At 42.1% G+C, this 25,261-nt stretch overlaps 1 protein-coding gene across 1 annotated transcript in view; it reads right to left on the bottom strand.

The window, feature by feature from the left end:
* PGBD5 (piggyBac transposable element derived 5) overlaps positions 1 to 4,081 on the bottom strand; it is a 70,818-nt gene extending 66,737 nt beyond the window's left edge. Inside the window, exon 1 of the mRNA XM_048935025.1 lies at positions 3,371 to 4,081. Coding sequence (XP_048790982.1) covers positions 3,371 to 4,061 — 691 coding nt within the window. The 5' untranslated portion in view covers positions 4,062 to 4,081. The remainder of the gene's footprint in view (positions 1 to 3,370) is intronic.
* Between the last annotated feature and the right edge of the window lie 21,180 nt (positions 4,082 to 25,261).

Below are 25,261 nucleotides of genomic sequence, written 5' to 3'. Positions count from 1 at the left end.
TCTTCAAGACAGTGAGAAGGGATATAACAAAACATGCTGAGATCCAACATTTCCTCAAGAATGTCGTCATCCTTTTAAATACACATATTGAGCTACCCACAGACTTGCTGGAGCCATGCACTCTTTCTCAAGGGAAAGAATTTCAGCACCTTCTATACACCTTATATCACAGTACTCACATCATTACTTTGAAATTTACGGCAAGCAATTGAGCTCCCTTGTTTCCTCAACTTATTTTGATCAGAGCTGCATAGTGCTACTATTTATCAGTCCAAAAATCAGGGCATCACAGTATGGCTTGTATTTTTCACAGCAACTAAAGAGAATGATTTTGCAGAATAGCTTAACTGAAAGTAACACCAAGAGCCAGAAAACCATCTGTTCTAACCTCAGTGTTAGAGTTAACAGCTACCTTGGATTCCCACAAAGGAAGTCTGACGAAGCTATTCATGTTTGTGATATTTCTTTCGCAGAATCATTAAGGTTGGAAAAGGCCTCTAAAATCTAGCCAACCACCAGCCCATCCTCCATCATGCTCACCTACCATGCCCCTCCATGCCACATTCACACATTTGTTGAACGGCTCCAGGAACCATCTCCCTGGGCAGCCTGTTCCAATGCTTGACTACTCTTTCAGAAAAGAATTTTTTCCTTATATCCAAACCTGAACCTCCCTAGCACAAAAAAAGACACTAAGCACCCACTATTTTTATCAAATTGAACAGAAAAAAAAAAACAACCTAGTAACTGAAAATGCCTGAAGAAGGGGCAGAAAACAAGTCAGGGATATAAACAGCCTATAATTACGTGTTGTGCAGTAATTCTCTCCAGTCACTTCTCTTTCAGCACCCAAAGCTGATACAGCTCCTTCCCAGTCCATCAGAATGCAGTACGTGGGCAAGGCAGGCATCCTCATGAACACACATAGCTACTTGAGTCCAGACTGAGGGCATACTGAACTGAAACATCTCACACTGCCAGCAGCCCCCACAGCATCTGGACCTCAACTGATATTTCATCTCAGAAATACAGTAAGCCTGATAACTCTAGAGACTAATTCTAGGGATAAGTACAACACTTTGTTAATACATTGAGGCTGGGAAGGGAAAGGCATTAAGTAATTATTTTTTAGAAAAGGAAAAAGGTAAAGCAATAGGACTTTCTGCCTCTGGTTAAAAAGACCAAAAGAGTATCATAAATGGCTACTTTTCTCTTGATAGCTTTAGCTCATTCTTATTTAGAAACTTTAAATCCTTTTCTGTTCCATGCCTTCCCTTTCCTACTGGGGCTGTCTCCTAAACCAAACAGCTTGACACTAGTTTGATCCTAGTCTGACCCAAAGATTTATTTCTAGAATCAATATAGCTGATGTTTCATGAGACTTCAGTTCTTAAATACATTTATTTTCTGGCTGAAATCTCGGAAGTATAGTAATGGAAGTACATTGCATCATCTGAGGCCAGAAGACCATACTGAGAAGCTTTTGTGCTAATTTAAATTTTATCTCATTCAAAACTTCTTTTTAAGATCAGAACCTGGAAAGAAAAGATTCTTTCATCCAAAACTTTTTATTGAGAAGAATTTGTTAGTGCTGCATGCTTGACCCTACACTTCTTTCTTGTATATTTCATTACATTTGTCCATTAGGTACAGAAAGAGGTGGTGCCATTGGAAACAACAGTTCTCTTCACATCAGCTGAGTCCTCCTCTTCCGTGGTACTGCCCCAGTCTCCTGGGTCAGAACACTGTCCAATGAAGTGGCAGTAGTGACAGTACAAGTGTGCTCAGCACGGACCTAATTATGAGATATGCATTGACCAAAGCCAGTTGATCTACAGACTAGAATTACAAGAGTTTAGTTGTACAATGCAGTAGTTTCTGTAGTCTGGAATTAGAGTAGTCAATAAATAAATAATCAGAGTGTACATGCTTCAGACACATCAAAGCACTACACTATTTGAACTGTTGCCAAACCAAATCACCATGCTACGAACAGCATGCAGCATCTATTATCATCATTAAGATCAACAGAATGAAAGGGCAGCAGCAAACTCTACACCACCTATTACTAGGAGGAAATATTCACAGTAATATCCATATGCCTATCTCAAGAGGCTTCCTGCATCTATTTCTGACAACAGCAGATCAGACTCTTTCATTTCAAAGGAAATCTGAATTCTAGAGTTAACAGGTCAACTTAATTTTCTTTCCCAAAGCAACAGTAAAATGTGAATCCCAGTTCTATTTGTTAGAGTGTATACTGCCTATAAAGTAATGATATGAAGAAATAAGCCAGTGGAGGCACAGGAAATTAAATGATAATTAATACCAAAATAACATCACACCATGAAGCCTGTGGTCCAGAATCTGATCTTAGACCAATCTGATGAGTTGAAAATCAAAGAGTTCCTTAAAGAGGCAGATCAGCTTGATATTTAAGGATATTACAGTGTCTAGAGACTTCTGGAGCTAGGGGGAAATGGCAACTTCTTTTTCACATCTGCCTGAAGCACCATGGAACTCTGAGCTTCAGTGCCAGCTCCACTTCACTCCCTCATTCCTAGCTGCTCCCTCAGGTAGGTTTCTACCCGTCCCACTGCACAAATTCCAGCATACTACACCAGGTATAGAAGCACTCACCTGCACTTACATTCTAATAGCAAAGTGAATTAATTAAACGCTGTAAAAAACAAACAAACAAAAAAACAAACAGTGAAGACAAGCAACCTTAGGGCAAACAAGCCATCCATCAGCTCAGTGGAGCCAGGCAGCGCGTACCCTTCTGAGACACAAGCACTTCATTTGATGCCTCACCCCTTTGTAACCAACGACCTGTTTTTGCAAAGCTTTTCCCCTTCACAGCCAACTTGGATGCTCGGCCCTGCCGACAGATGTGTCAGCTGACGGAACCCAGCGGTGCAACTCGCTACGCAAATCGCCCCGCACAAATCCGAGCTGCCCGACCGCCTGCCGGTTCACCACCCTCAGGATCTCACTTCCGCTACGCACCACGCAGAACGGTTAGGATGAAAGAGAGAGGCACGAAAAGCCTCGCAAGAGGAAGTCGCTCCGCTCCGCGGGCAGCGGGTCGAGCCAGCCGCTCGGTTCCCCGCGTGTCCCCACCTGTGGGCAGGGCCTTCGCAAGCGCTGCCCCGGGAGGAGCCCGCACGCAGTCCCTCAGCACCCCGCTGCTGTCCGCGCTCTGCGCCTCGGGGAAAGACGTTTGTGACTAAGCACGCACACGGCCCGCACCCCGCACGGCAGCCTAACGGCCGAGCCGGCCTCGGGAGGCACCCGCGCCCCCGATGCCCGCTTGGCACGGTCGCACCATAGCCCAGGCCTCGCCGCCCGCCCCCGTTTCCCCGCGTACCGCTGCTATCCTTGAAGCGAGGCGGCGGGACGTCTCGCAGAGACCGCGTCCAGCCGCCCGTCTCCGCGTCCTCCTCCTCCTCCCCCTCCTCCATCGGGCCCGGGCCGCCCGGCACCGCGCCGCCTCCGCCGCCGGCTTGCCGTTGCTGCTGCCGCCGCCGCTCCGCCGGGGCCGCCGCCGGCCTGGGGACGCGACGCCGCGCCGCCCTGCTCCGCGGGCACGGCCCCTCCGGGCGCCCCTCGCCCTCCTCGTCGTCCTCCTCGTCCTGGGAAGAGGCGGCGGAGCGGGAGTCGGCCGAGGTGCTGTAGAACGGGTTCCCGCTGCTGTCCTGGCCCGACTCCCCGAAGACGTCGTCTGAGATCTGCAGGCTCTCGTAGCGGGAGCGGGCCGCCTCCAGCAGCGACAGCGCCTTCCGCCGCGCCGGCCCGCCGCCGCCCTCCGCCATCATCTCGGCAGCCGCCAGCAGCCGCCCGCGCTCCCCTCGGGCCGGTTCGGCCGGGTCCTGCGGCCGCAGGCAGCAGCCCAGCAGCAGGAGCGGCTCAGGCACGGCGGCGGGCAGGCAGGCGGATGGGCGAGCTCCACCACCGCCGGGGCTGAGCCCTGCCTCCCGCTCCCGCCCGCACCACCCGCCCCTGTGTGTGTGCAGGGACATGGGGGGAAGGAGCCAGCTCAACATCTCCAAGTACCACATCCAGCCAATTACCGCGGCACTCCTCGCCCGGGAGGTGGGGTTATATGGGAGCCGCGGGCCAGCGCCGACCGCCTACCGGCCGCCCCTCCGCCCGCCGCCGCTCCGCCCATTTAAAACCACAGCGCCGGCTGCGGAGCTGCCGCCTCTGCTCATCGCCGCCGGAAGGGGGGACCCTCCGCCGCGCCGCCCCCGGCACGGCCCCGGCTCCCATTGCGCGGCCTCGCCTCCCAGCACGAGCCCGCCCCGGGGCCGGTCCAGGCTGGAGCTGTCCGTCCGGCCCGGTGCTGAAGGCGGCCCCGCCGGAGCGGTGACGCTTGTTGCGCTCCTGTGACTGATGGAAAAGCAATATGGTGGCGCAAGGAGAACGGGGAGGGGAAAGTAAGCGTGCTTTGAGTGGGTTAGTTACAGATGGCTCAGAAGTGTCCCCAGAGCAATCTACGGGTTTCATAAGGCAGCTGAAATCTCTGGTTATGCACAAATAACGTTCTGTCTGACATTACTGTTGTGTTTGAAATCACTGATCAAGGTTTACGATCATTACCGTTGGCACCCCACTGTGCTGCTTACTGTACAAACACTCATTACAAAAATATTCTCTGCCTTCTTTCTCGCCAACGACAGTGACTATCAAGCCTACCCTCACAGCAGTGCCTTCAAAATGGCCATGAATCAGTTGCTGTGGAATGGCTATATGCAATTGGGGCAGAGGATAACACACATAATTTGCATTTTTATATACAATCGTTTGGTGTAGGTTACTGTAAAGATCTGTTCCTATGACAAACATCACACGTTTTATAATAGTGAATATCTCTGTCTTTTAAAAATGAAGATTAATGTCCTTCAAATGATTTTCAAGGACTTTAGCACAACCTGGAATATAATAAAAACTGGAATGTATAAGTATTTAAAAGTTTAATCTTATGTTCTATTCAGATATTTTTAAAATGCAATGACTTCATTAAAGCTTTAAGATTGTGTATGGTGCATGCAGCCAAGTCCTGAGAAAAGAATCCATCTCCTATGCATCCTCAAGCAAACAGAAAAGCCCAGGGTAATTTGAGGGGTGAGATTTAAGCCATTCTTCTACAATGAAAAATCTCATAAATGTCCTATTGATTATATTAAAAATTACTAAGTTTCTGTACAAATGGATCAAATTGATTTTTTTTCTTTTTTTTTTTTTCTTTTTCTTTTTCTTTTTTTTTTTTTTTTTTTCCTGCAAGTTCTGCCAGCTTAGCCTGTAATGTGGGAATCACACTGAGTTCCTCTCATCTCACCTCACCACTCACCAGAAATCACAGCTCTGTAGCCAGAGTGCCCTTTGAACCACATCAGACAGCTACTCTGCTGTCTTCAAAATACGCTCACCTGTAACAAATTGTCATTTGAAGACAATGAAATTGCAAAGCTGCCATTGGAGGTATAACTGGACTTGCAGAAATTTTCTTGCTGGTATCGATGAGTGACCAGCTTGAGCCCTATGAGCTCCTATTAAACAAAAAATTGTGAGGCTTTGTGATGACCTTCACACAGTGTTTTTTAAGACTGGAAAAGTACCTTAAAGATGCTGACAGATTTTTTGTACTAGAAACATTGAAGTAAATTTTTGATTTGTGATTGGATGGAGCTGAATTCATCCAGGTGAATTCATCTCAGCATGCAGGTTTTATGAGTGTGTCCATGGACTTTGAAATGCCTCTATATTTTCTATTTTTCAGTAAAACACAACAACAGGAAGGACTGCTCTGAAGACCAGGATAGAAAAAGAAGGCTCATGAAAATGAGTTCCAAGTAAAAACATTAATGGAACCATTTCAGAGATTGAAGAATCACACATGAACTTCTGTAGCTGTTGGTTGACACAGCAGTGATTTCTTGCTTCTCTTGAACACTTCATTCTAGGCTCCCCTTACAGCTGGTTGGGCACACTGCCACTACCTTCACTCTGAATGGCATGACAAATGCCAAAATTTCAGCTTACCTTTTTTTAAAAAAAAAAAAATTATTTTGTTTGTTTGTTGGTTGGTTGGTTGTTTTTTTAAAGAGAATTCTGGAACAACAGCTCTGGGAGGAGACAGCTATGGCTGGTGGCTACTAATCCAGCACAATTTTTAAAGGTGTAATCTCTTGCCATACACACATGTGCAGCTTTTGTTGATGGAACTATCCTCTGTTTCAGCCTATCTGTAAAATGACAAGTAGCTATTCTTCCTGTCCCACAAGTAGAGAGATTGCTTTGAGTTTGTTGTGTGTGCATAGAAGGGTAAGATCACTTCTGTGAGACAGAACTCTAGAGGCTCCCATGTAGGACCGCACATTTAGGATTTTAGCTTGTAGTAAGCAGTCTAACTCATAGTCGTTCATGTAAGCTACTGGTTGGATTGCTATAACCTGAAATAAGAATTCTGGATTGTAAAAGTCATAATAATAAGTGCTAGTAGTCATTTGTTCACAAATGACTGTGGAGAAGCCACGGCAGGAAAGGTAGTTCTAACAATGGTTTCATCATGCTGCAAGGTTTTTCTAAACAGCTGAGAAAACAGTCATCAGTAGAGGCTTGCAATTGAAAAAAACTAATTATATAAACCTAATGGAACATAATAAACATAAATGTGTTTTCTCCTTAATCACAAGTGTTTAGTTGCTAGAAAGCACTGCTAGAGTAAACTGACTTTTGTATCCATGGCAACCTGTGGGTCAAATTTTAATTTGTCTTCAGAGAAAATGGTGGGATTTTTTTCTTCCTTGATGTTTTCTATTTTTATTGCAAAAATAGAGGTGCCTTCTGTATGCTTTTCTGATCATGCAAATGCTCAAGGGTAGGACTATGATGGGCCTCAGCCTCTCATTGTGTATAGCAAGTCATTAAAGTCTTTAACACTTTTAACACTTGGAGATCCATTGGTCAGCTGCCAATAGCTGATTCCTTAAGTCATCTTTCAACCAAATTATAAAATACTTTGAGGAAGAGACATGATGTGCCACATCACGCATAGGAGAGCACACTGTCAGCACAAGTGGTCAGGTTGTCCTTTGTATTCACTTTGTACAGTTTCAAATTTTGTCCTGCTTTTGCTGCAGACAAAGATAAAATAATCCCATTGCCTTTATCAATATGGGCCTCTTTGGAAATGGGATTGGGCCCTAATATTTTTCCTTTGTTACACTGCAGAGGAAGAACACTTTATTTAGTATTTGACTGTTGTAGTAGATTTGTAGGTCCTGCCAACTGACTGTGGACTGTCTGAAGAGCTCCAGCTGAGAAATTGAACTACTGAAAGATGGCAAATCATGGGTTTCTAATTCTCCTCTTCAAACTACTTCCCTTTATAGTGTTTAAAGACAGAAATGTACACAAGGTTTATTTGTACTGCTATTCCATGTGTATCAGAAGGCAACAACATCTAGTTGAAAATCAACATGCCAAAAGGAAATTGTGAGTTCTTCTGAGTGGGTCTGTTAAACCTAAAATTGTGAGTTTTAAAACATAATAGGATAGGAAATGTGATGCCTAGAGCTGGTAGTGGGAAGTCCTGTATTACTTCTCAATAATTTGCTCTTCACAGTTAGACATCAAGCTCTTTGAGGAAGAGTCTTGTGCTGTGTTTGCACACTACTTTATGCTGTCAAGCCTTGGCTCAGACCCAACAACACACTGACATTTTTACCTGCTATCTAAGCTTTCTTACTTCCTATTGATTTCATGGTTCGCAGTCCTGATGTGTTCACAGTCCTTTCACAACACGAATTCATCAAGTTGGAATGGTATTTATTCAGTTTACAAACTTACTCTTTTCCAACCTGTGTTCTTCAAATGTAGCCCAGAATCTGAATTTCAAACTGCCTTCCACAGAATTCCATCTCAATGTCTTCCTTAAAGAAGTCTGTACAATCAGAGTTGATTTCTTCATCAGGTGAAGTAGACTCAACTTTTCTCTTCTGTTACTGTACAACTTCAGGTGAGCAGAAAAGATGAAGAAAAAACTTCACAAGCACTGAAAAATGTGATAATCTGGTGGAAAAGAAGATAAATATATTGAGTTTGGAAATGCTGGTTTTACTCCACCAGTTCTCTGATAACACGCTGCAGTGTGAAATGGAGCCAGCACACAGCTTTCTCCCAAACCCTGGAGATGAGACAGCATTGCATATCAGTCTGTTTCTCAGCACATCATTATGTGTTGTCTGGTTTACCCCACACTTACAAGGCAGAAATCTATACAACCAGTAATGTCGCACCACTCTCCATTCTTCACTATAAAGTCTTCTGGTACATGCCTGGCTGCATGGCATGGGGAAAAGCAACTCTATAGGGACTAATTTACCTCTGTGCTGCCCTACATAATACACACTCTCCATGAAGGAGAGTTGTGGAGCTCTCTCTACAGTTCTCTTATGTGAAATAACACTGAAAAAAAAGGGGATATGTATCTTGCTTTCGAACCTCTTAGGCAGTTGTAGCACAGGTGATGTTGACAGCAATAGCAATGCATGACTAGATATATCCTTTTCATATTTAGGTTTCCAGATTCGTAGTAGTGTTTGAACCTTCTTTTTCTTTGACTGATATTTCACATTCCCCAAATGTGACATTAACTTGAAGCTCACAGAAATAAAACAAGTTGCTGTTTTCAAGGGAACACATGCATTTTTCCTATCACACAAAAGGGAGAGGTGAATTTTGACATTTCTACCACTGAAGTGTGCAGGCTGAAATTTAAAATTTACCAAAAGAATTTTGAGTGTTTCAGTGATAAATACTTTTTATTTGCTAGTCTTAGGAGCCTTTGCAATCCTCATTTTGTGCATGGATGTAACATTTTTAGCTAAAGCTATTTTATAAGCAACTCTCACCTAAGCTCCAAAGGGAAAGATAAGGTGTGTTGCTCAAGCATGCATGGAAGATTAACTGTTTCATCAATAATTTATAGAGGGTCCACAGAGTATGCAGCAACTGTCTGTAGAAGCCCTGTTTTATTCTTCTTGCTCTCTGGTGCATGAGTAGAGCAGAAACTATATCTGGTAGGCCCAAAGCACAGAAGTGTGCTGACTTAAAAAAAAAATCAAACACTGAGTGCTCTAATGCACATATTTTTTCCATTGAAAACCACATCATTTTGAAATCCACTTTTGAAGGGCTGACCCCATGCACATACTTCAAAGTAAGCAGATCCAGTAAGGCAGAGCCTCACGTGAGCACTGTTAAAGGCTGAAGTCATTAAGCCAATACTTTAAGACAGCCTGTGTGGAAATCATGTCCAGCCTTTGATCAAGGTGGGAACAGAACCTAGAAAGTGACTGGGATCAGGAATGTCTGTATTTAGCTAGTGAATTTTATTATAATGCACAACAGAATCATTAATTTGTCAGGGTATGAAGCTCAGTGACAGAAGCTTTCTTCTCAGAATCTGCAGCTCATGGGCTGTGATAACACACTTACTCATCACCATGCAAGTAACATATCAAAAAATACCTGTATTTCTACCACCTGCAACACCTTTTGCCACAAGTGATAATTCCAGGTATCATCCTATTTGTCCAACTAGCTCATTTCTTCCACCTATCAGCCTGTAAATTTACCTTTCTAAGATAGAATTAGAGTGACAGAATCACAAGATATCAAAAAGACTAAGCATTGATAATAAATACTTTATATTTAATGATTAATTAATAATTGCTTTATCAATATATAAGTAAACCATTAAGATTTGTAAAAATGTCATAAAATAAGAAATTGAATAGTCACTTCAAAGTTTCCCTAACATTAGGAATATTTTTGGAGGTAAAAAACATAGCCTGTAAGAGAGTAGAAGAACCATAATACCCAAAAAACAGTTCTTCAAGCTGTCTCTCCCCTCACGACTACCTTCCTTTGGTCTGCTGAAAGACCTTCTGGTTGTTACTCCTTTTTTCTAAGACATCTTTTGAAACCACTAAGAAATAAAAAGTATTCCATCTGGTAGTTGCCAGGATGCATTCTCTATTGTTATCTAAACAGGCTTCAATCCATCAACAGTTTATGCTAAACCTTCTTATAAGACAGAATCTCCTTTTTTCTTTTTTTTTTTTCTTTTTTTTTTTTTTTTGGTGCAGTAACTTATTCAAGAATTATAATCCTATTAAAGTTGGTTGTCCTTGCAAAGCAGTATAAGTTAACAAAATATATTTAGACTGAAACTCTGTTGCATTTGATCAGATACCAAACTGATTACGTTTTGCATTTTTAATGGGATTCAACTTCTCTCCAGAGAAGAGAAAAAGAAGCTGAAAAAGCGAAATATCTTCTGTATAGGGAGATTTGAATTGCTTAAGGATGTAAAATGGAATCACATCTTCCCACAAAAATGGAATAGCATTAGTCATACAGTATGGCAGATGGCTGTTAGCCACCACTGGATTTAGGGCATTTACCCATTCTGTTCAATGTTGTCATGAGAAAGACCAGTTCCCAATTAGCTCCTGCAAAAGAAGTCCCTTAGAAGTCAAAATCTGATCGTAAAATGAAGCAATATTGAAAATGTGAGAGGGGAGAAGGTAAAAGAAAGACAGACTATTTTAATTAAGAAAAATAATTGTTAATCTCAGAAATACCTTCTGTTTGATACCTGTTACTTTGTAGGAGGCAATTTCTTTTTCCATGCAAAGGCTGAAAGTTCAACCATCATGTTATAATGGTCTTGGCTCTTATGGGTAATAGAACATCTGCAGCAGTGAATGAAATGCAGAAACACTTCCCTGCTCTCAGGATTTGGCCCATCAACCAATCCTTTCAGGGCACATCAATGGCTGTTATCTCAACATATTTTGAGTTTCTATTCCAAGATGCACCACTGGAAGATACCAATTCCAGAAGCTGCAGTCGCTAATTACCCTTTAATACTGTTAGAAATAGGATGGAAAAAATGTTCATCATTCTCTGTCACAAAGGGTTTATTCACATGCCAGCTTTTCTCCAAATACACACTCAGGATTCGAAAGAGGAACATTTCCAAAGTACATTGTCAAAATAAAATCAGACTGATTGATACTGCGAGATGGAAAAAATGATCAACTGAAGTTCATCTATTAGAAGTTCCCTCTATGTATTGTTGAAAATAAAGTTACAGAAATGAAAAAAATAAATACCAATCAGATTTTTTGCTCTTTTTTTCCTTTGTTTGTTTGTTTGTTTGATTTGCCTTTGTGTAGCTCAAATAACTTTGTTACTGAGTATTACTTTCATTCAAATGGTCATTCCCTTACAGACCCTCATACTTTTTCCCAATTTCATGAACTTGTTGTGTGTTGAAGTAATTGCATTTCAGGGGAAGCTTAAAATCTTTTAGTAGCCAGTTTCCAACTCTTAAGAAAATGAGTGAAAACATTCTTACATGATTAAGCCATACTCCAATTTTTTATTTTTTTATTTTTTTCAGGGAGATTATCTAGTCTGCAAGGCAGTGCCCCAATTGCTGCATTGTCTTCCTGCTGACAATACCAAGCTGCTAGTTAAATCTAACGTAGGAGTCACAAGGCCAGTTCCTTGTTGTGCCTCAGTTCATTGCGGTACATTTTCCCATGGTGCTGAACTGCTCACTGGGACTTCAAAGTCTGGTCCTTGGAGCTTCCAACATTTCTTATGGCTTTGCTCGGGGATTGCTTTTCTCAAATTGGCACAGACCACGTAGGGATCACTTTGTTCTCATTCAATAGCTGGTCAGATACTCAAGCTTAGTTTCTCTGGAGTACCAGCAGTGTGTTTCAGTCAGAGCATCAGCCAGCCACCAGAGCTCTACAAAGATGAGGCAACAGCATGTTGACCTGGATTTGAGCAGATCCTTTCTCTGCTATCAGGATCTCAGCCTTCTCTGTTGTCTGCTTTCTTAAAAATGAGGAAAAAGAAAACCAATATCTTTTTCTCATATGTATATTTTTTAATTCTGCTAAATGAGCCCTGCCTCACTGAGAATGGTCTTTGATTGTTTTGTTGATTTTTGCAGTTGTTTTGCTTCTTTGTTTAAAGAAAACAACAAACAAACACCCAACCCAAACAAATCCAAAAACAAAAACCCCACAAAACTACGTATGCTGAAAACAGCAGAGTGTTCATGTTCATGGAAATTCAGACACTGTTGTAAATCTGACAGTGCTTCACGTGTCATGTCTTAGTCTGATGAACCAAATGAGAAAACACGATGAATACAGGCATTTGGTATTCACTAAACTCTGGAGTGACTTTAATAATTGCAAATACTTAACTACAAGTCCTTCAAAGTTGTGCAGTAAGACAGAGTCAAGTAAAGAAGAAAGAGAAAGAAGAATACTGAATACTAGTTTAGTTGCTGAAGCTTGAAATAGACATTATGCAAAACATTGTAGCAATGTGCTGTAAAACCACTCATTTATTCACTTACTTTTCCTCAGCTGGGTCACTTGCCTTTTCAAAGCTCTTTATGAGTAACATTAGTCCCTAGAGGAGATTACACAAATAACACATAAAAATACAGCAATGATCTCCTGATTTGAATGACATCTGCATCCTTCTTCATTTCCCCCACTATAAACAGCCATTACTTGCTCCTCTGGGAAGTCTGCCATCAATGGTGAGAGCCTCCTTTGCAGACTCTGAGCTGAAGAACACACTGGTTGCCCAGACTTCCGTGATACCCAGCCCTAGATCAGCCTCCCTTCTCCATCAGGGAAGCATACCCTCTCATAGGTAAGGACTGAATAGCCACCACACCACCAAGAAATGTCAAGGGAATGCTGTTAACTTAGTGATGGGGCTGCAGTCACTGTAGCTTCCCTGCTTTCTCCATTCCTAGGTAAATGTTCATGTATCCTGTTTTCCTAACACATAAGCTATGTCATTACCTTCCACATAGAAGCCAATATCTAGTTCAAGATCTCTTTACTTTCTCAGTTGCTACGAGTTTCTTCTCTGTCCTCTGTCTTCTCCAGGAAAACTTCTTCACCTCTTTTGCATCCTGGCCATATTCAATAGCCATAAGAAAGTTTGTACCTCAGGCAAATACTGCCAGAAATATACTCTGCTTCCAAAGACCATTAGTCTTAGCAGTACTTAAAGATTGGTGTGTAAATTACATTTCTCTAGAGCCTTGAACTTCTTAGTAGAATAGACATTTGCTGCAGGCAGCTGCAGCACAAGTCAAACCAATTTATTTAGTGTAGATTAATAATTCGATACAATTATTTTCCAAGGACGCTTGTGAGGGTTATTTTTGAATGTTCCGTCATTTCACAGTCTTAAATTTGCTCTATGATGAGTTTAGCTGGATTTATACTTCTAAGCCATCTTTGTTTCATTTCAACTCTTTTTTTCCAAGCAGATGCTCTACAAAGATGAGCAGAGGTCAAATCATCAGCTGTTGGCTATAATGCTGTCCCCTTTCAACTAATTCAGTGAGCTCCAATCCCATTAATTTTGTTGATTTTAAATACACAAGTGCAGACTGAAATCTAAAAGGAAAACATGAGTATTTAGCTGCCTCAGAAATGTCGACCCAAATACAAAGTCTGTGAGATTCATTCTGTGAATCTTGTTAAACAGATCTGTTCAGTATTAGGCATCTTTTTGTTGGGTTTTGTTGGGTTACTTATATCATAAGTAAAGAGACATTGATTCCATTGAGAGAAAGTAATAAGGAAAAGCTACGGATAAAATGCCTTATTGCACATCTGCCCTTCTTCAGAAATAAGGGCATATACCTGAATGTATACAGCTGTGGAAAATGTACTCACGTTTTAAGGAAATCTGGCTACTCCATCATCACATCTGCAGTGTCAATGAATGATTGCTTGTTCATGAGGATATTTGTTTGTGGCATTTACTTAGTGATGTCAGTCAATATGTTAAGCCAGATAATCCAGGGCTGTAACTGTTTGACTCAATAATATTCAGCTTTACTAGCCTTATTTGGCCATCAGATGTCTATTGGTCATGTTTAGGAAGCTTTTTATTTGCCTGTGCTCGAGTCTGCAATTTCTTCACTCATCCATCTTGTGCACTGAATCATAAACCCAGAAATGCAGGCCTGCCCTCTATTCAGCCAAGCCCGTATCCAGAGAGCACCAACAAGATCTGTCTTACCTTTACTGCTTTTTCCTTCAGAAAACCTCAGAAAGACTCCCAGAAACAGCAGAGAGCCAGCTGCTGGCTGGATGAATTGTTCCAGCAGTGCTAAGCAGCTCCAAGAGATTCGATGTATGCCCATCATGTTAATCAAGACATCACCATCACTGTGTGAAGTGACAGATGACATGAGAGTCCTATCACAGGACAAGAGATGGGCCATATCTGTGGCTTCTATGGAAAGCCTTCTCCTCTGGCTTAAGCACAGACTCTCCTTTCCATGACAGCTCTGTTGGGAAAGATTTCAGGTGTCTTCAGCAATGTCTTAACTTTTTCTGCATCATCTCAGAAGCAGAACTCGTTCTCTTGATCAATGCTGAATATAGACTGTATCCATCCATTTATTTTTTCTGTCTCTTAATTTAGGTTTACTATTGATCTCCGCAACCACAAGAAATCTGTGAGATGTGTACACAATATTATGAAGCTGGAAAATACAGTGACAGTTTTTTTTGTCCCCAAGGGCATTTTCAGCAATATGCACATGTTAAAAAAGGATGACACCTTCCAAAATCAGTTTGTCTTTCAGATCAGCTTATGACACACATATTCAAGGTATAAGGGTAATAATTTCATCTTTCCAGGATGACTCAACATCCAAGAACTCCCATGAAAGAGGTGGAACATATGGGAAACTTAATGTAGGAAAGATGATCTGTTGGAGGAACAGATCAAAAGATGAAGGAACCTACCAAGAGGGAAGAAAATAAAACAAGAACAATAATGCTAAGGCACACGAAAGAGCTCTCTTTCCCACAGCCTCTTCTTGTCAAGGACTTTTTCCAAGCAGAAGCTTGGAAAAGCCTAATGGGACAGAGCCCTGATGTGAGGCCAGTGAGACCCTGGCCTTATCTTGTCTGCTTACCAGCTTTTAGAGATGGATGTTGTAACTACATTATCTCTGTCTAATGGCATTGATAGGCTTTATTTCCAGTCATTTTTCTAATTGCTTTTTGAGCAGACTCATTCTTTTGGCTTTCTCAACACACTTCACAAGTTGTGGTAATCAATCCCAGTTTAAGAGCAGTATGTAAAGTATTTCCTTTTTATTAACCTGCCACTTGATCATTCCACGTCTGTCAGTTCTTCCATTGTGAGGAATAGCCAATAATCCTCACACATTTATTTTCTCTGTGGCATCCATGATTTAATGTTCTATGTACCTTTTCTATGTTTACTGTTTAACTCTCATTAAATAAAACCACATGAAGGTTTCAATGCGTGAGTGTGTTGCATACTTCTGCAATGACCTGTTCATGTTTTCTTCTTTTTTTTTTTTTTCCTGTATTCCTTTCTTACCAGTTTTTAATCTTCTATTATCCTTTTTTTATGATGTTGAATATTGAACTGATATTCTCAGGAATTATTCAGGAAAAGAAATCCAGTTTCTCTTTCACGAGTAACTATTGCTGACGGGAAAATAATAAGATGATGTATAATTTCAGAATTGAGGTGGTTTGATCTAATGTAAAAACAAAGACAAAGACATGGAAAAGTAAACAAGCATGCATACATCTGTACAGATTTGAATGATACAGACTTTTTTTTCTCAGGCCATCTTCAGAAAGAACAGAGAGTTGGGTGGAAGGAAACTGCAGAGAAGCAAATTACAGCGTCAGGGGTAAGAGATGACTAAGACATCGACCAATATAACCTCTCTTGTCACATTTGGATGAAGTTGGTACTATCCATGAGGAATAACAGATCATAGTGTAATTCCTAATGAGGACAGATGCTAAAATTGTGACAATGATGGAAGAAAAGGTTACAGGAGTGATGTAGCTGTTCAGACTCAACTGCACTGGGGACCACTTGCCAGAGGGGCCCAGGTGCAGTCTAAGAAGACAAGGGAGGCAATGACTGAGTGTCAGCAGCTGGCAGGATGTACAGCTTCATTTCAGCTGCTGTAGTGCTGCCTAGATTAACCACAAAATACTGTTGAAGAGAAATGCAAAACTGGAAGATTAGTCCCAACTTTTTTCATTTTTAAATTGAGAGAAGATGAGATGAGTGAATGAAAACATACATTTTGATTAGCATTTCCTACGACACCTAGCTACAGCAAGTTCTTCACATGTAATGCATTGTTTCTGTTAAAGAATTACATATGATTTTATGGCCATTATTGCCTTAGGCTTACAGAAGTTATTTCCTAGAATATTTCATGTGAATATTTGTGTGCTCCAAGCACTACTACTCTTTACTGCACCTATGGGATTATGGTGCACATATGTTGGCTTTTTCCTATCCAAATAATGTAATAGTTTCGGTCTCTTGCAATATGACCATTAGTCAAAGTAATTTTTATACTTTTCTACTGACACAATGAATGCCTACGTGATTAAACTAACGTGATTTTCTCCAGAGCAATGTTACTCACTTGTCTCAGAGCAGGATGGAGACTAGAAATTTTCTCTATATTTACAGTTTTAAATCTAATTTTTCCCCATTTATTATTTTTGAGTAACTAATTGATTTGGCTTCAAAATTGACTTGGATAATTTGAATTCTAAGAAAAAATAATGCCAGAAAGCCTGGAGAAAATCAGTTATGTTAGTAGATGTCTTCTTTTCCAGCTATCTTTGATTTAAAACAATTGTTTATTGTAACATGGGGTAATTTCCAGAACTGTCAGGTCCTGTGTATGAGGTCAATTGGAAAAAATATATATTTGGGAATTTTGATTGATGCCCTCATTAGCTGCTTTAAAATTGGGCTTAGAAGCAGGCTTAAGTAGGGGAAAGAAGTCAGCACTAGAAGAAATCCAGACAGCAACAGCATATTTGGAAACTGGTTTGTTCTGTCAGCCCTAAAAATCAGGTCAGAGTTTAAAAAGGCATCTTCTTCCAAACAAAATCAACAGCACACTGTCATCCAGACACGATGCAGAGTTACAACAGGTTTCCCCAGGGAGTGGAGGATACTTGATTTGTCCCATCCCCTCACTTGAATTCCCAAACACAGATAGCTGCTGAAGCTTGTGCTGTCCTTTGGATACCAGAAAGTGAAAAACCTTAAGGATGGAAAACATCTTGTGTAGTTTCTCTTCTTCCTGGTAATAACAAGGCAGCTCAGTGCCCCTTGCTGTCCCCAGGCATTGAGAAACACTAGCACTGCTCCAGGGTTGTGGTCCATGCGTCTGAGCTTGGCTGGGAGCTCTCCTCGTGCTGCAGCAGAGCTGCACTCAGGGTGCTGCTGGGTGGACTGGGTTCAGCTCTGATGGTGCTGACACCACCCAGTCCATCTGAAAAATGTTCTGGGTACAGCCTAAAGCATACAGAAAGCCTGCGTGTTTCTCCTTCCCTCATGCAGTGCCCTGCCAGAAGTGGCATCTGTATATTCACATATATATCCCGGAGGCGGACGAGTCTGGTCTGGAAACCGGGTTAACCTCTGTATTTAACTGAGGTGGAGTTTTTGTTATATTGGAACACTAGTCACATGCACACTGTTATGAATGGCAGTGAAACAGCACAGAAAATCTGCCTCCATCTGAGCTCAGCCTGTCTGTGTCCAGAACAAGCAGCTGTTGCCCCTAGCAGAAGCTCCGTTACGTGAGCAGAGGCCCTGGAGAAATTATGAAGCCCCCCAGACATCCACACTTCGGAGTGCACAAAATAAAATGCTCGGTAAAGACTAGAGTTCAAGACCTTTTTTTCCTCATGACAGTTCTGTTTCCACTTCACTTACTGTTTGAATTCACGCCTTGACTACTTTCAAAATCACATCTCGCAAAGCAACATCTTCTCATATTTTTTGTTTCAGTCATCCTCCAAAGTAACTAAAAGCTGGAGTCAGCTGGTTCAGGAACCCACAGCCCTAATTGCTGTCCCTGATAGGCAGCGGTTTGCCTTTTTATTCCACATGGATGCACCTGGAAATCACAGTAGATCTCTCAGAAAGTCATGTCAAAGACTTAATCAGGATAAGAAATCACATCATCTGGAACTGCTTTTCAGTGTGGCTAAAGTTTCCTCTAGACCAACCCAGGAAAAAACACCAAACCAGACAAGAACTGCATGAATCATATTTGGCACACTGACAGCTCCGGCTTCATGTGTGGAATTGAATAGATATTTACTTCACAGATCCAAAAGATATGAGCCAAATGATCACTGGTGTCAGTTCAATGAAATAAATGGAATTAAAGCAGGATGAATCGTCCATGAGAGCCTAACATAATTCATTAATTTGAAATATTTTTCTCAGCCACTTGGTTGAAATGATCAATATACTTTGGATGGGCTTTTTGGATTTGAGGGATGGGATGAAATTTGGAGAAACTGAGCAGTAATTCCAGGTGACGGTGTGGAAATGAACACAAACTTTTCTGGCTGCTGAGCCAGGAGTTTAATTAGACTTATTAGACTGAACAAAAGGATTAAAGGAGTATCAGGTCATGGTAGTAATTACAGTCTGAACAATATAGGACAGATCTGCCCTGGGATTATAACTGCTAAATCTCTGAAATTCCAAATGATAACTTGGTTTTCTAATCCAGTGCAATCCTGGGGGTGGGGGCGGGGGAAGTGTTGAAGTCCCTCCTCAGCCCTCATGCTTTGTGACAGCCTGGTGGTGCTGGACAACAGCAGAGCTCAAACAGCAGCTTGTGTAGCTTGAAAGAAAAATTACAGGCTTGAGTCACCACTGTGTCAGAGGGACAACATCAAGCACAGGGATCTCTGAAGGACAAGATCAGATACAGAGACAGCTGCATAATGAAGAACCTGTCCTACTTTTGTCCCTCGCCCAACCTGAGCAGAGGTCATCCAGTCCAGCAAGACTTTTTTGCCCTGTCCCCAGTCCTCGCCCACCTCCCCCCCACCCAGCAGCACACAGAAGGCTGTAGAGGGTGCTTGAGATCAGTGGAAGGGAGGAGCAGATCCACTCCTTGGGCAGGTTTGCTGTGCTGACACACCAAGTCTTGTCAGATAAAGACACAGGAACATAGCAGCGGCTCAGGAGAATGATTGCACTTGACATCCTTTTTTCATGCCCTAAATATTGCTAGATCTGGGGAAAAGGACTTAGTAGAATCAGTATAAAGTATTCAAACATGTTTAAATTTGCCTAAATTCTGAATTCAAATTTGTATTATTATAATTAAATTTAATTTCAATACAAAGTGAAATCTCTCTTCACAAGTTTACCTACTCCAAAATACTCAATTTCCGGGCATTCTTTATCATGCATCCTTTCTGTGCATGTTTGAAAGCTTTTTGAAAAACTGCTTTCCTTGAAGTCTTTGCATTCGGGACCATCAGCTGCTGAGAAGTCTTTGCCTGTGGCAGAGAGGATCTCTCAGACTGAATTCACAACAGCGAAAGTTTTGGACGTTTTTGTTGTTATTTATTTCTGACCTCTTTAACCTGCACATCCTTCATTTTGGAGTCTGGGCTCAGAGACATGGAATAATAAAGAGAGATATAATCACCTACACCTACAGCTGTTTCTCTCCCTCATCAGCAGTGGTGATGTTTTCCACATTCCAAAAGTTCCCAAATGCTACACCAGAAAATGTCAGAATTTCAGTCCCTGGAGACACCTCAAATTCTTAGCTAGATCAATTTATTTAATGAATTATTTCTACCTCTATTGAATACCATTTCAAATTTCACTACATCCAGGCCCTCTCCTCTCCTCTCCTCTCCTCTCCTCTCCTCTCCTCTCCTCTCCTCTCCTCTCCTCTCCTCTCCTCTCCTCTCCTCTCCTCTCCTCTCCTCTCCTCTCCTCTCCTCTCCTCTCCTCTCCTCTCCTCTCCTCCCACTTTCCTTTTTTTTGCCTATAATTGAAAATCAGAATTCGTCTCTTCTTCACTCAGCTGCAAGAAAGCATGAAGGCTGATGTGTGGAAAAATGCAAAATGAACTGCAAAGAAAAGTCTGTATGCGGTCACCTTATTTAACAAAGGTTCAGCTTTTCAATAAACAGCCATGTGATGACAGAATTAAAGACCAAGGAAAATCTGAAAAAGCAAAAAAAAAAGATAGATACCAATTACCAAAATTAAACAGAGTAATGCACAGTAGAATAAATGATGCTTGCTTTAAAATAATATTTCATTGATTCAGACATAACTTTTCCTATATTGGAAACTGAAGGAATTACAGTGATTATGCTGGGATGATGCCAGAAAGCAGCCTGGCTGCATTTTTAAGCTTGAATGGATCAGCTTCAACTATGAAATGCATTGTAAAACAGGCTAGGAGAGTAGCAAATTATAGAAAGGAAAGTGAGGGAGGAGGGAGGACATCTTGTCACTGCATGGCATGTATGTAAGCACTGATCATCTGTCTTGCTGAGGACGGCCCAGGGAGGTGGGGAAATACCTGCATTGTCAGGAAAAAAAATCAAACCTTGGTGCAAGGATGCTGTAAAAAGATCATATCTGTCGGCATTTCAGCACAGGTGGCAGCCACAGATCTGTGTGTTCAGCAGCACATTGGGGATGGAGTGCCTGATCCTTTTGAGGCAGGCGCAGTGCCTAAATGAGCACCCCACCAACATGGCAAGCCCCACAGTGCAGGCACTGTTTGTTAAAAATGCTGATAACACAAATGCACCAATGCTTAGAACACAAAATATAGCAGCATGTGGTGCCAGAGTGAGAAGGGCAGTTACAAACAGAGAGAAATTCAGGCTGGGTTACGGCTTTCCTACCTCCGTGATGCTAATGGCACCGCTTTGTTTTAACTAAAATTAGCTCAGATGCCAAGCAGACATGAATACTGCCTTGCAGTACATAGCAACAATGTGAGCCTGTCATGTATGTGTCTGTTTTAAAACAAGTATTTGCAGTTACTGAATCCATAACAATGGAAGAACACACTCTAAGCAACCTGTCTAGAAGACAGGCGCACATAGGAAGATAGTAACAAACTGTGTTAGCCAGCTCTGAGGATATTTGATTACTTCTGCTAGAGAATGAAGCCACCTGATGCTGCCTTGAAACAGAGGATGGTTGAATAATCAGAACTGATTCTCTAATTGCAAAGATTAGGACTCTCACTCTCACAAAAAAACAACAATTTATCAATGGGTTCTGTTCAGAGAGAGGTCTTTTGGAGGAACTAAATATGTATGACCACAGATACTAACATTTAATGGCAGAACTTGAGACCGGTCTCAAAGCTGCAGAAATTTCTGTAGTGTTAATTTTTGCTTCGGGGTTAGAACAGCCTACAGATTTCATACTGGCATTTTTAGACCTTTGTTATATTTTTATGTACTAAAAATGGCCCTTTCTCTTTTCTCAGTGATTCTCTCAGGGGCTTGATTCACCATCTGTAATTTCCGTATGGAGTAGAACTTTAAGACATTAGTTACTTTCACAGTGTAATCAGACTTTTCCAAAAAATAAAGACAGAAAGGGAAGGGAATGGAAGGGAAGGGAAGGGAAGGGAAGGGAAGGGAAGGGAAGGGAAGGGAAGGGAAGGGAAGGGAAGGGAAGGGAAGGGAAGGGAAGGGAAGGGAAGGGAAGGGAAGGGAAGGGAAGGGAAGGGAAGGGAAGGGAAGGGAAGGGAAGGGAAGGGAAAGGAAGGGAAGGGGGAACAAATGGATACATTACACAGTGTTTTGAAACTTGCTTGTGGCTAGACTTATTTGCCAGATGTAGATAGATTCTCCCAGAGTTTTCTTAGGAAAAACAAAGCAAACAATTTCATTTCTCTATAGACAAAGAGTTGAAATCATGGTATCTGTGGGTGCTGGTTGTTTTTTTGTTTGTTTGTTTGCTTAGTAAATCAAGAAATAAATTAATTCTGAGGCTTATCTTGCTCAAACTACAGATTATCTTTCTGCATGAAGGAATCTTCTAAAGCCAATGTAATATGCTGAAATTGGAAACTTAGCTATGCTGAAGGGAAAGAAGACTCAGAGGTGGTTCTTCTACTGACTGTGGTGGATTCAGGATCCCATCCCTGTTTATAGAACTTGAAAAGCTGTGTTCTTTTTTCTGTTTCCCAGGTAAATCCTGAGGTCACTTTATGAACATTTATTAAACATTTAGAGTTCACCCAACTGAGACACTGCTATACATTCAGTGTTTTATTAAAGAGCCGTAGAATCATTAAGTCTGAAAAAGGCTTCTCAGATCACCTAGTCAAACCACCAGCCCACCCCCCCACACCATGCCCACTAACCACATCCCTCAGTGCCATATCCACACAGTTCTTGAAGAGCCCAAGGGATAGTGACCCCACTATTTCTCCAGGCAGCCTGTGCCACTGCCTCTCTATCTTTCTGAGAAGAAATGTTTCATAACATCCATCTCGATATCCAAATTCCAGATTAAAGCTGCTGCAAATTAAAATAATTTCCATCAATTACTGTATTTTTCTTTTTTAACTTAGAAATCATTAATATTTTTTATCTCAAAATCAAGAAGAATATTACTTTCATTTAGCACTCCGGGGGAATTTATTGGTGGTATTGTTCAAATTATATACCTAAAAGTGGAACATTTAAAACTCAACAACCAGACCTTTTGTTATCTGGATTCTTGTTGCTAACCCTGAGAGGTACACATGTCACATACTGTGAGTGTTAAGTCACCGGCAGTGGAAGTCTGTGACACTGGCTCATGCATTGCTTAAGCATGAGCAGGAACAAGTGTTGGCCACATCCCATAAGTGAACTAAGCAGTGACATCTTTGGGTTATGATTAAATTAATTTGATCATGTGAAGATGTAGCTCACTGTTCTGAACTAAGTGCCTAAGAACAGGGAGCTCTGCATTTCTGATTTCTCACCCTTAATATTTCTTATCATCTGCAGTAGTTGGCTGCTGTCCTGTCTACATCCAAAATATGTGTTAGAGCACCAAAGATATTCAGTACAGGTCAAACACAAAAAGAACTCCTTCCAGTCAGCTTAAGATGAGAAATGTGTGCCTGCCTTTAAGAAGCAGCACAGAGAAGCAAAGCTGGTTTCATCTTGGTTTTATGTTGGGCACGTCCTGAGATCCCTGTCAAAAGCACCTGTCATATTGCATTACCTTGGACAAACTTTGCTCCTTCAACCTCTCCCTTAATTCTACATGTTTAAGGAAGACATGGAGGAAAATGTCAGTTCACCAGGAGTTCTGAGTGCTATGTTTCTAAAATATTCTGAGTGATGTACCTTGGGGAAGCAAACAGATCATGCAGAGCTACAGATCTACTGGGATTTTTTCATCTAGAATACCAAGAAAAGATGTTCACACCAAAAGCCTCTGAAAAAACACCACTGCAACAACTGTTTGGCATCTGCCTGAAAAGATACTGCTATGGTGAATGGATGAAAGGCATGGTAGCATGAGGTGCACACTGGGTGCATTTGTATTGCATAACATAAAGCTGTCTGTCAATAATTTCCTGCATGACAGAGATAATACTACAGAACGTTAGGAGCAATGTCCCCTTTGTCTGCTGCACACAGAGGCAGCATAGACATTTTTGCTGCAAGCAAGAACTTGGAGCTGTTGCTCCCCGTCAGTCTGCTGACCTGATATGACTTATGCTTCAGATCAGCTCAAGCGCAGTGAAGAAAAAGCCTCAGTGAGCACCCAACTGTAACACTGATGTGCAGGCAGTACAGCAAACAACCATAATGGGGGAATAGCAGTCTGGGAACTGGCTGAAAACATCCGTGTTTGTAAGCAGAGCTCAGTTCTGTTGTCAGTGGGCATCCCAAAGTCTCTCCAGGCAAAGTCAATGTTGAGAAATGTGGTGAAGCACTTTGGTAAAAAAAAGCCTTGGCAAATACTGCTGGGTGGGTACAAAGCAAAGGCTGGGTCCAATTGTGGGAAAGGATGAATTCTGCACAAGAGGCAGAGCAAGCTACTGAAGAGCAAATTGTTTGGGCTGTCACCAAAGGGCCTTCTGCTCAGGCCTTTCTCTTCCCCTCTGTTGCACATTGCCATGTCCCGGAGTCTGACAGAGCAGCAGTGTTTCCTTGCCTGGAGTCAGATGAAGAAAGTTTCCAAGAAGGTCAGAATGTAACAATATTTTCAACAGACACCAGAAAAACGCATGAAGATTGTTCCACTTGGAGCTCAGGATTCATTTACTTACATACAAAAGACTGAAATATGAATGAGTGGCAATTACTGAAGCCTGGATGCTTTCATGCCTAAGTTTTGCTCTTTGCTTGTACTCTTAGAAGATTGCTGCAGAAATATTAACACCGAAACACCATGGTAAAAATACTGGACAGTATTCCTGGGTGTAGTACCTGCGGCAGAAACAAGGTGTCTTTTGCAGCCTTTGTGCACCAGGGGAGATTCTGGTTGGACATCAGGAAATACTACTTCTCTGAAAGAGTGGTCAGGCACTGGAATGGGCTGCCCAGGGAGGTGGTAGAGTCACTGAACCTGGAGGTGTTCAAGGAATGTTTAGATGTTGTTGAGTGATATGGTGTAGTGAGAACTATTGGTGATAGGTAGAACGTTGGACTGGATGGCCTTGTAGGTCTTTTCCAAACTTGCTGATTCTATGATTTTATGATTCTCTGATTTCTCTGTTGCTGATGTGGCCACAGGTGAACTGGAACACAGGAGGTTCCCTCCAAACACCAGAAGAATTTTGCACTCTGCAGATGGTGGAGAACTGGCACAGGTTGCCCAGAGGTAGTGGAGTCCCTTGAAAACCTTCGGTCATGCCACTGGGGCATGGTCCTGCGCACCCTGCAGGAGCAGATGGACCCAGAGGTCTCTGCCAGCCTCAACCACCTCATGATATCCTGTGATTTGAAGCTCAGCCTCATCATAATTCAGAGCAGCTCAGGGGCTGCCCTATGTTTTGACATCTTTGGGTCATCCCTGTTCTCCCACAGACACCGCTCCTTCTCCACTTGGCCTTGGCAGAGGCATCCCCAGGTGATGGCAACCCCCAGGAAGAACCAGGGGGCCAGCATGGCCCTCTCCAGCCCTCGTGACAGTTCCCATCTGGGCAGTAGCCTGCATAGCCAGAGGGTGAACCCTGCCATTAGGAGGCTATTACAGGCCCGTTCTTCATGTTGCCATTAGTGTGACGGAGAGGAATGGCTCTAGCCAGGAAAAGGCATTAGCTGAGGTCATTAACAAGAGG

The sequence above is a fragment of the Lagopus muta genome, chromosome 2 (assembly GCF_023343835.1).
Source record: "Lagopus muta isolate bLagMut1 chromosome 2, bLagMut1 primary, whole genome shotgun sequence".
NCBI classification, from domain to species: domain Eukaryota; kingdom Metazoa; phylum Chordata; class Aves; order Galliformes; family Phasianidae; genus Lagopus; species Lagopus muta.
The sequence above is the reverse complement of the archived record's forward strand: the minus strand, read 5'-3'. Positions and strand labels throughout refer to the sequence as shown.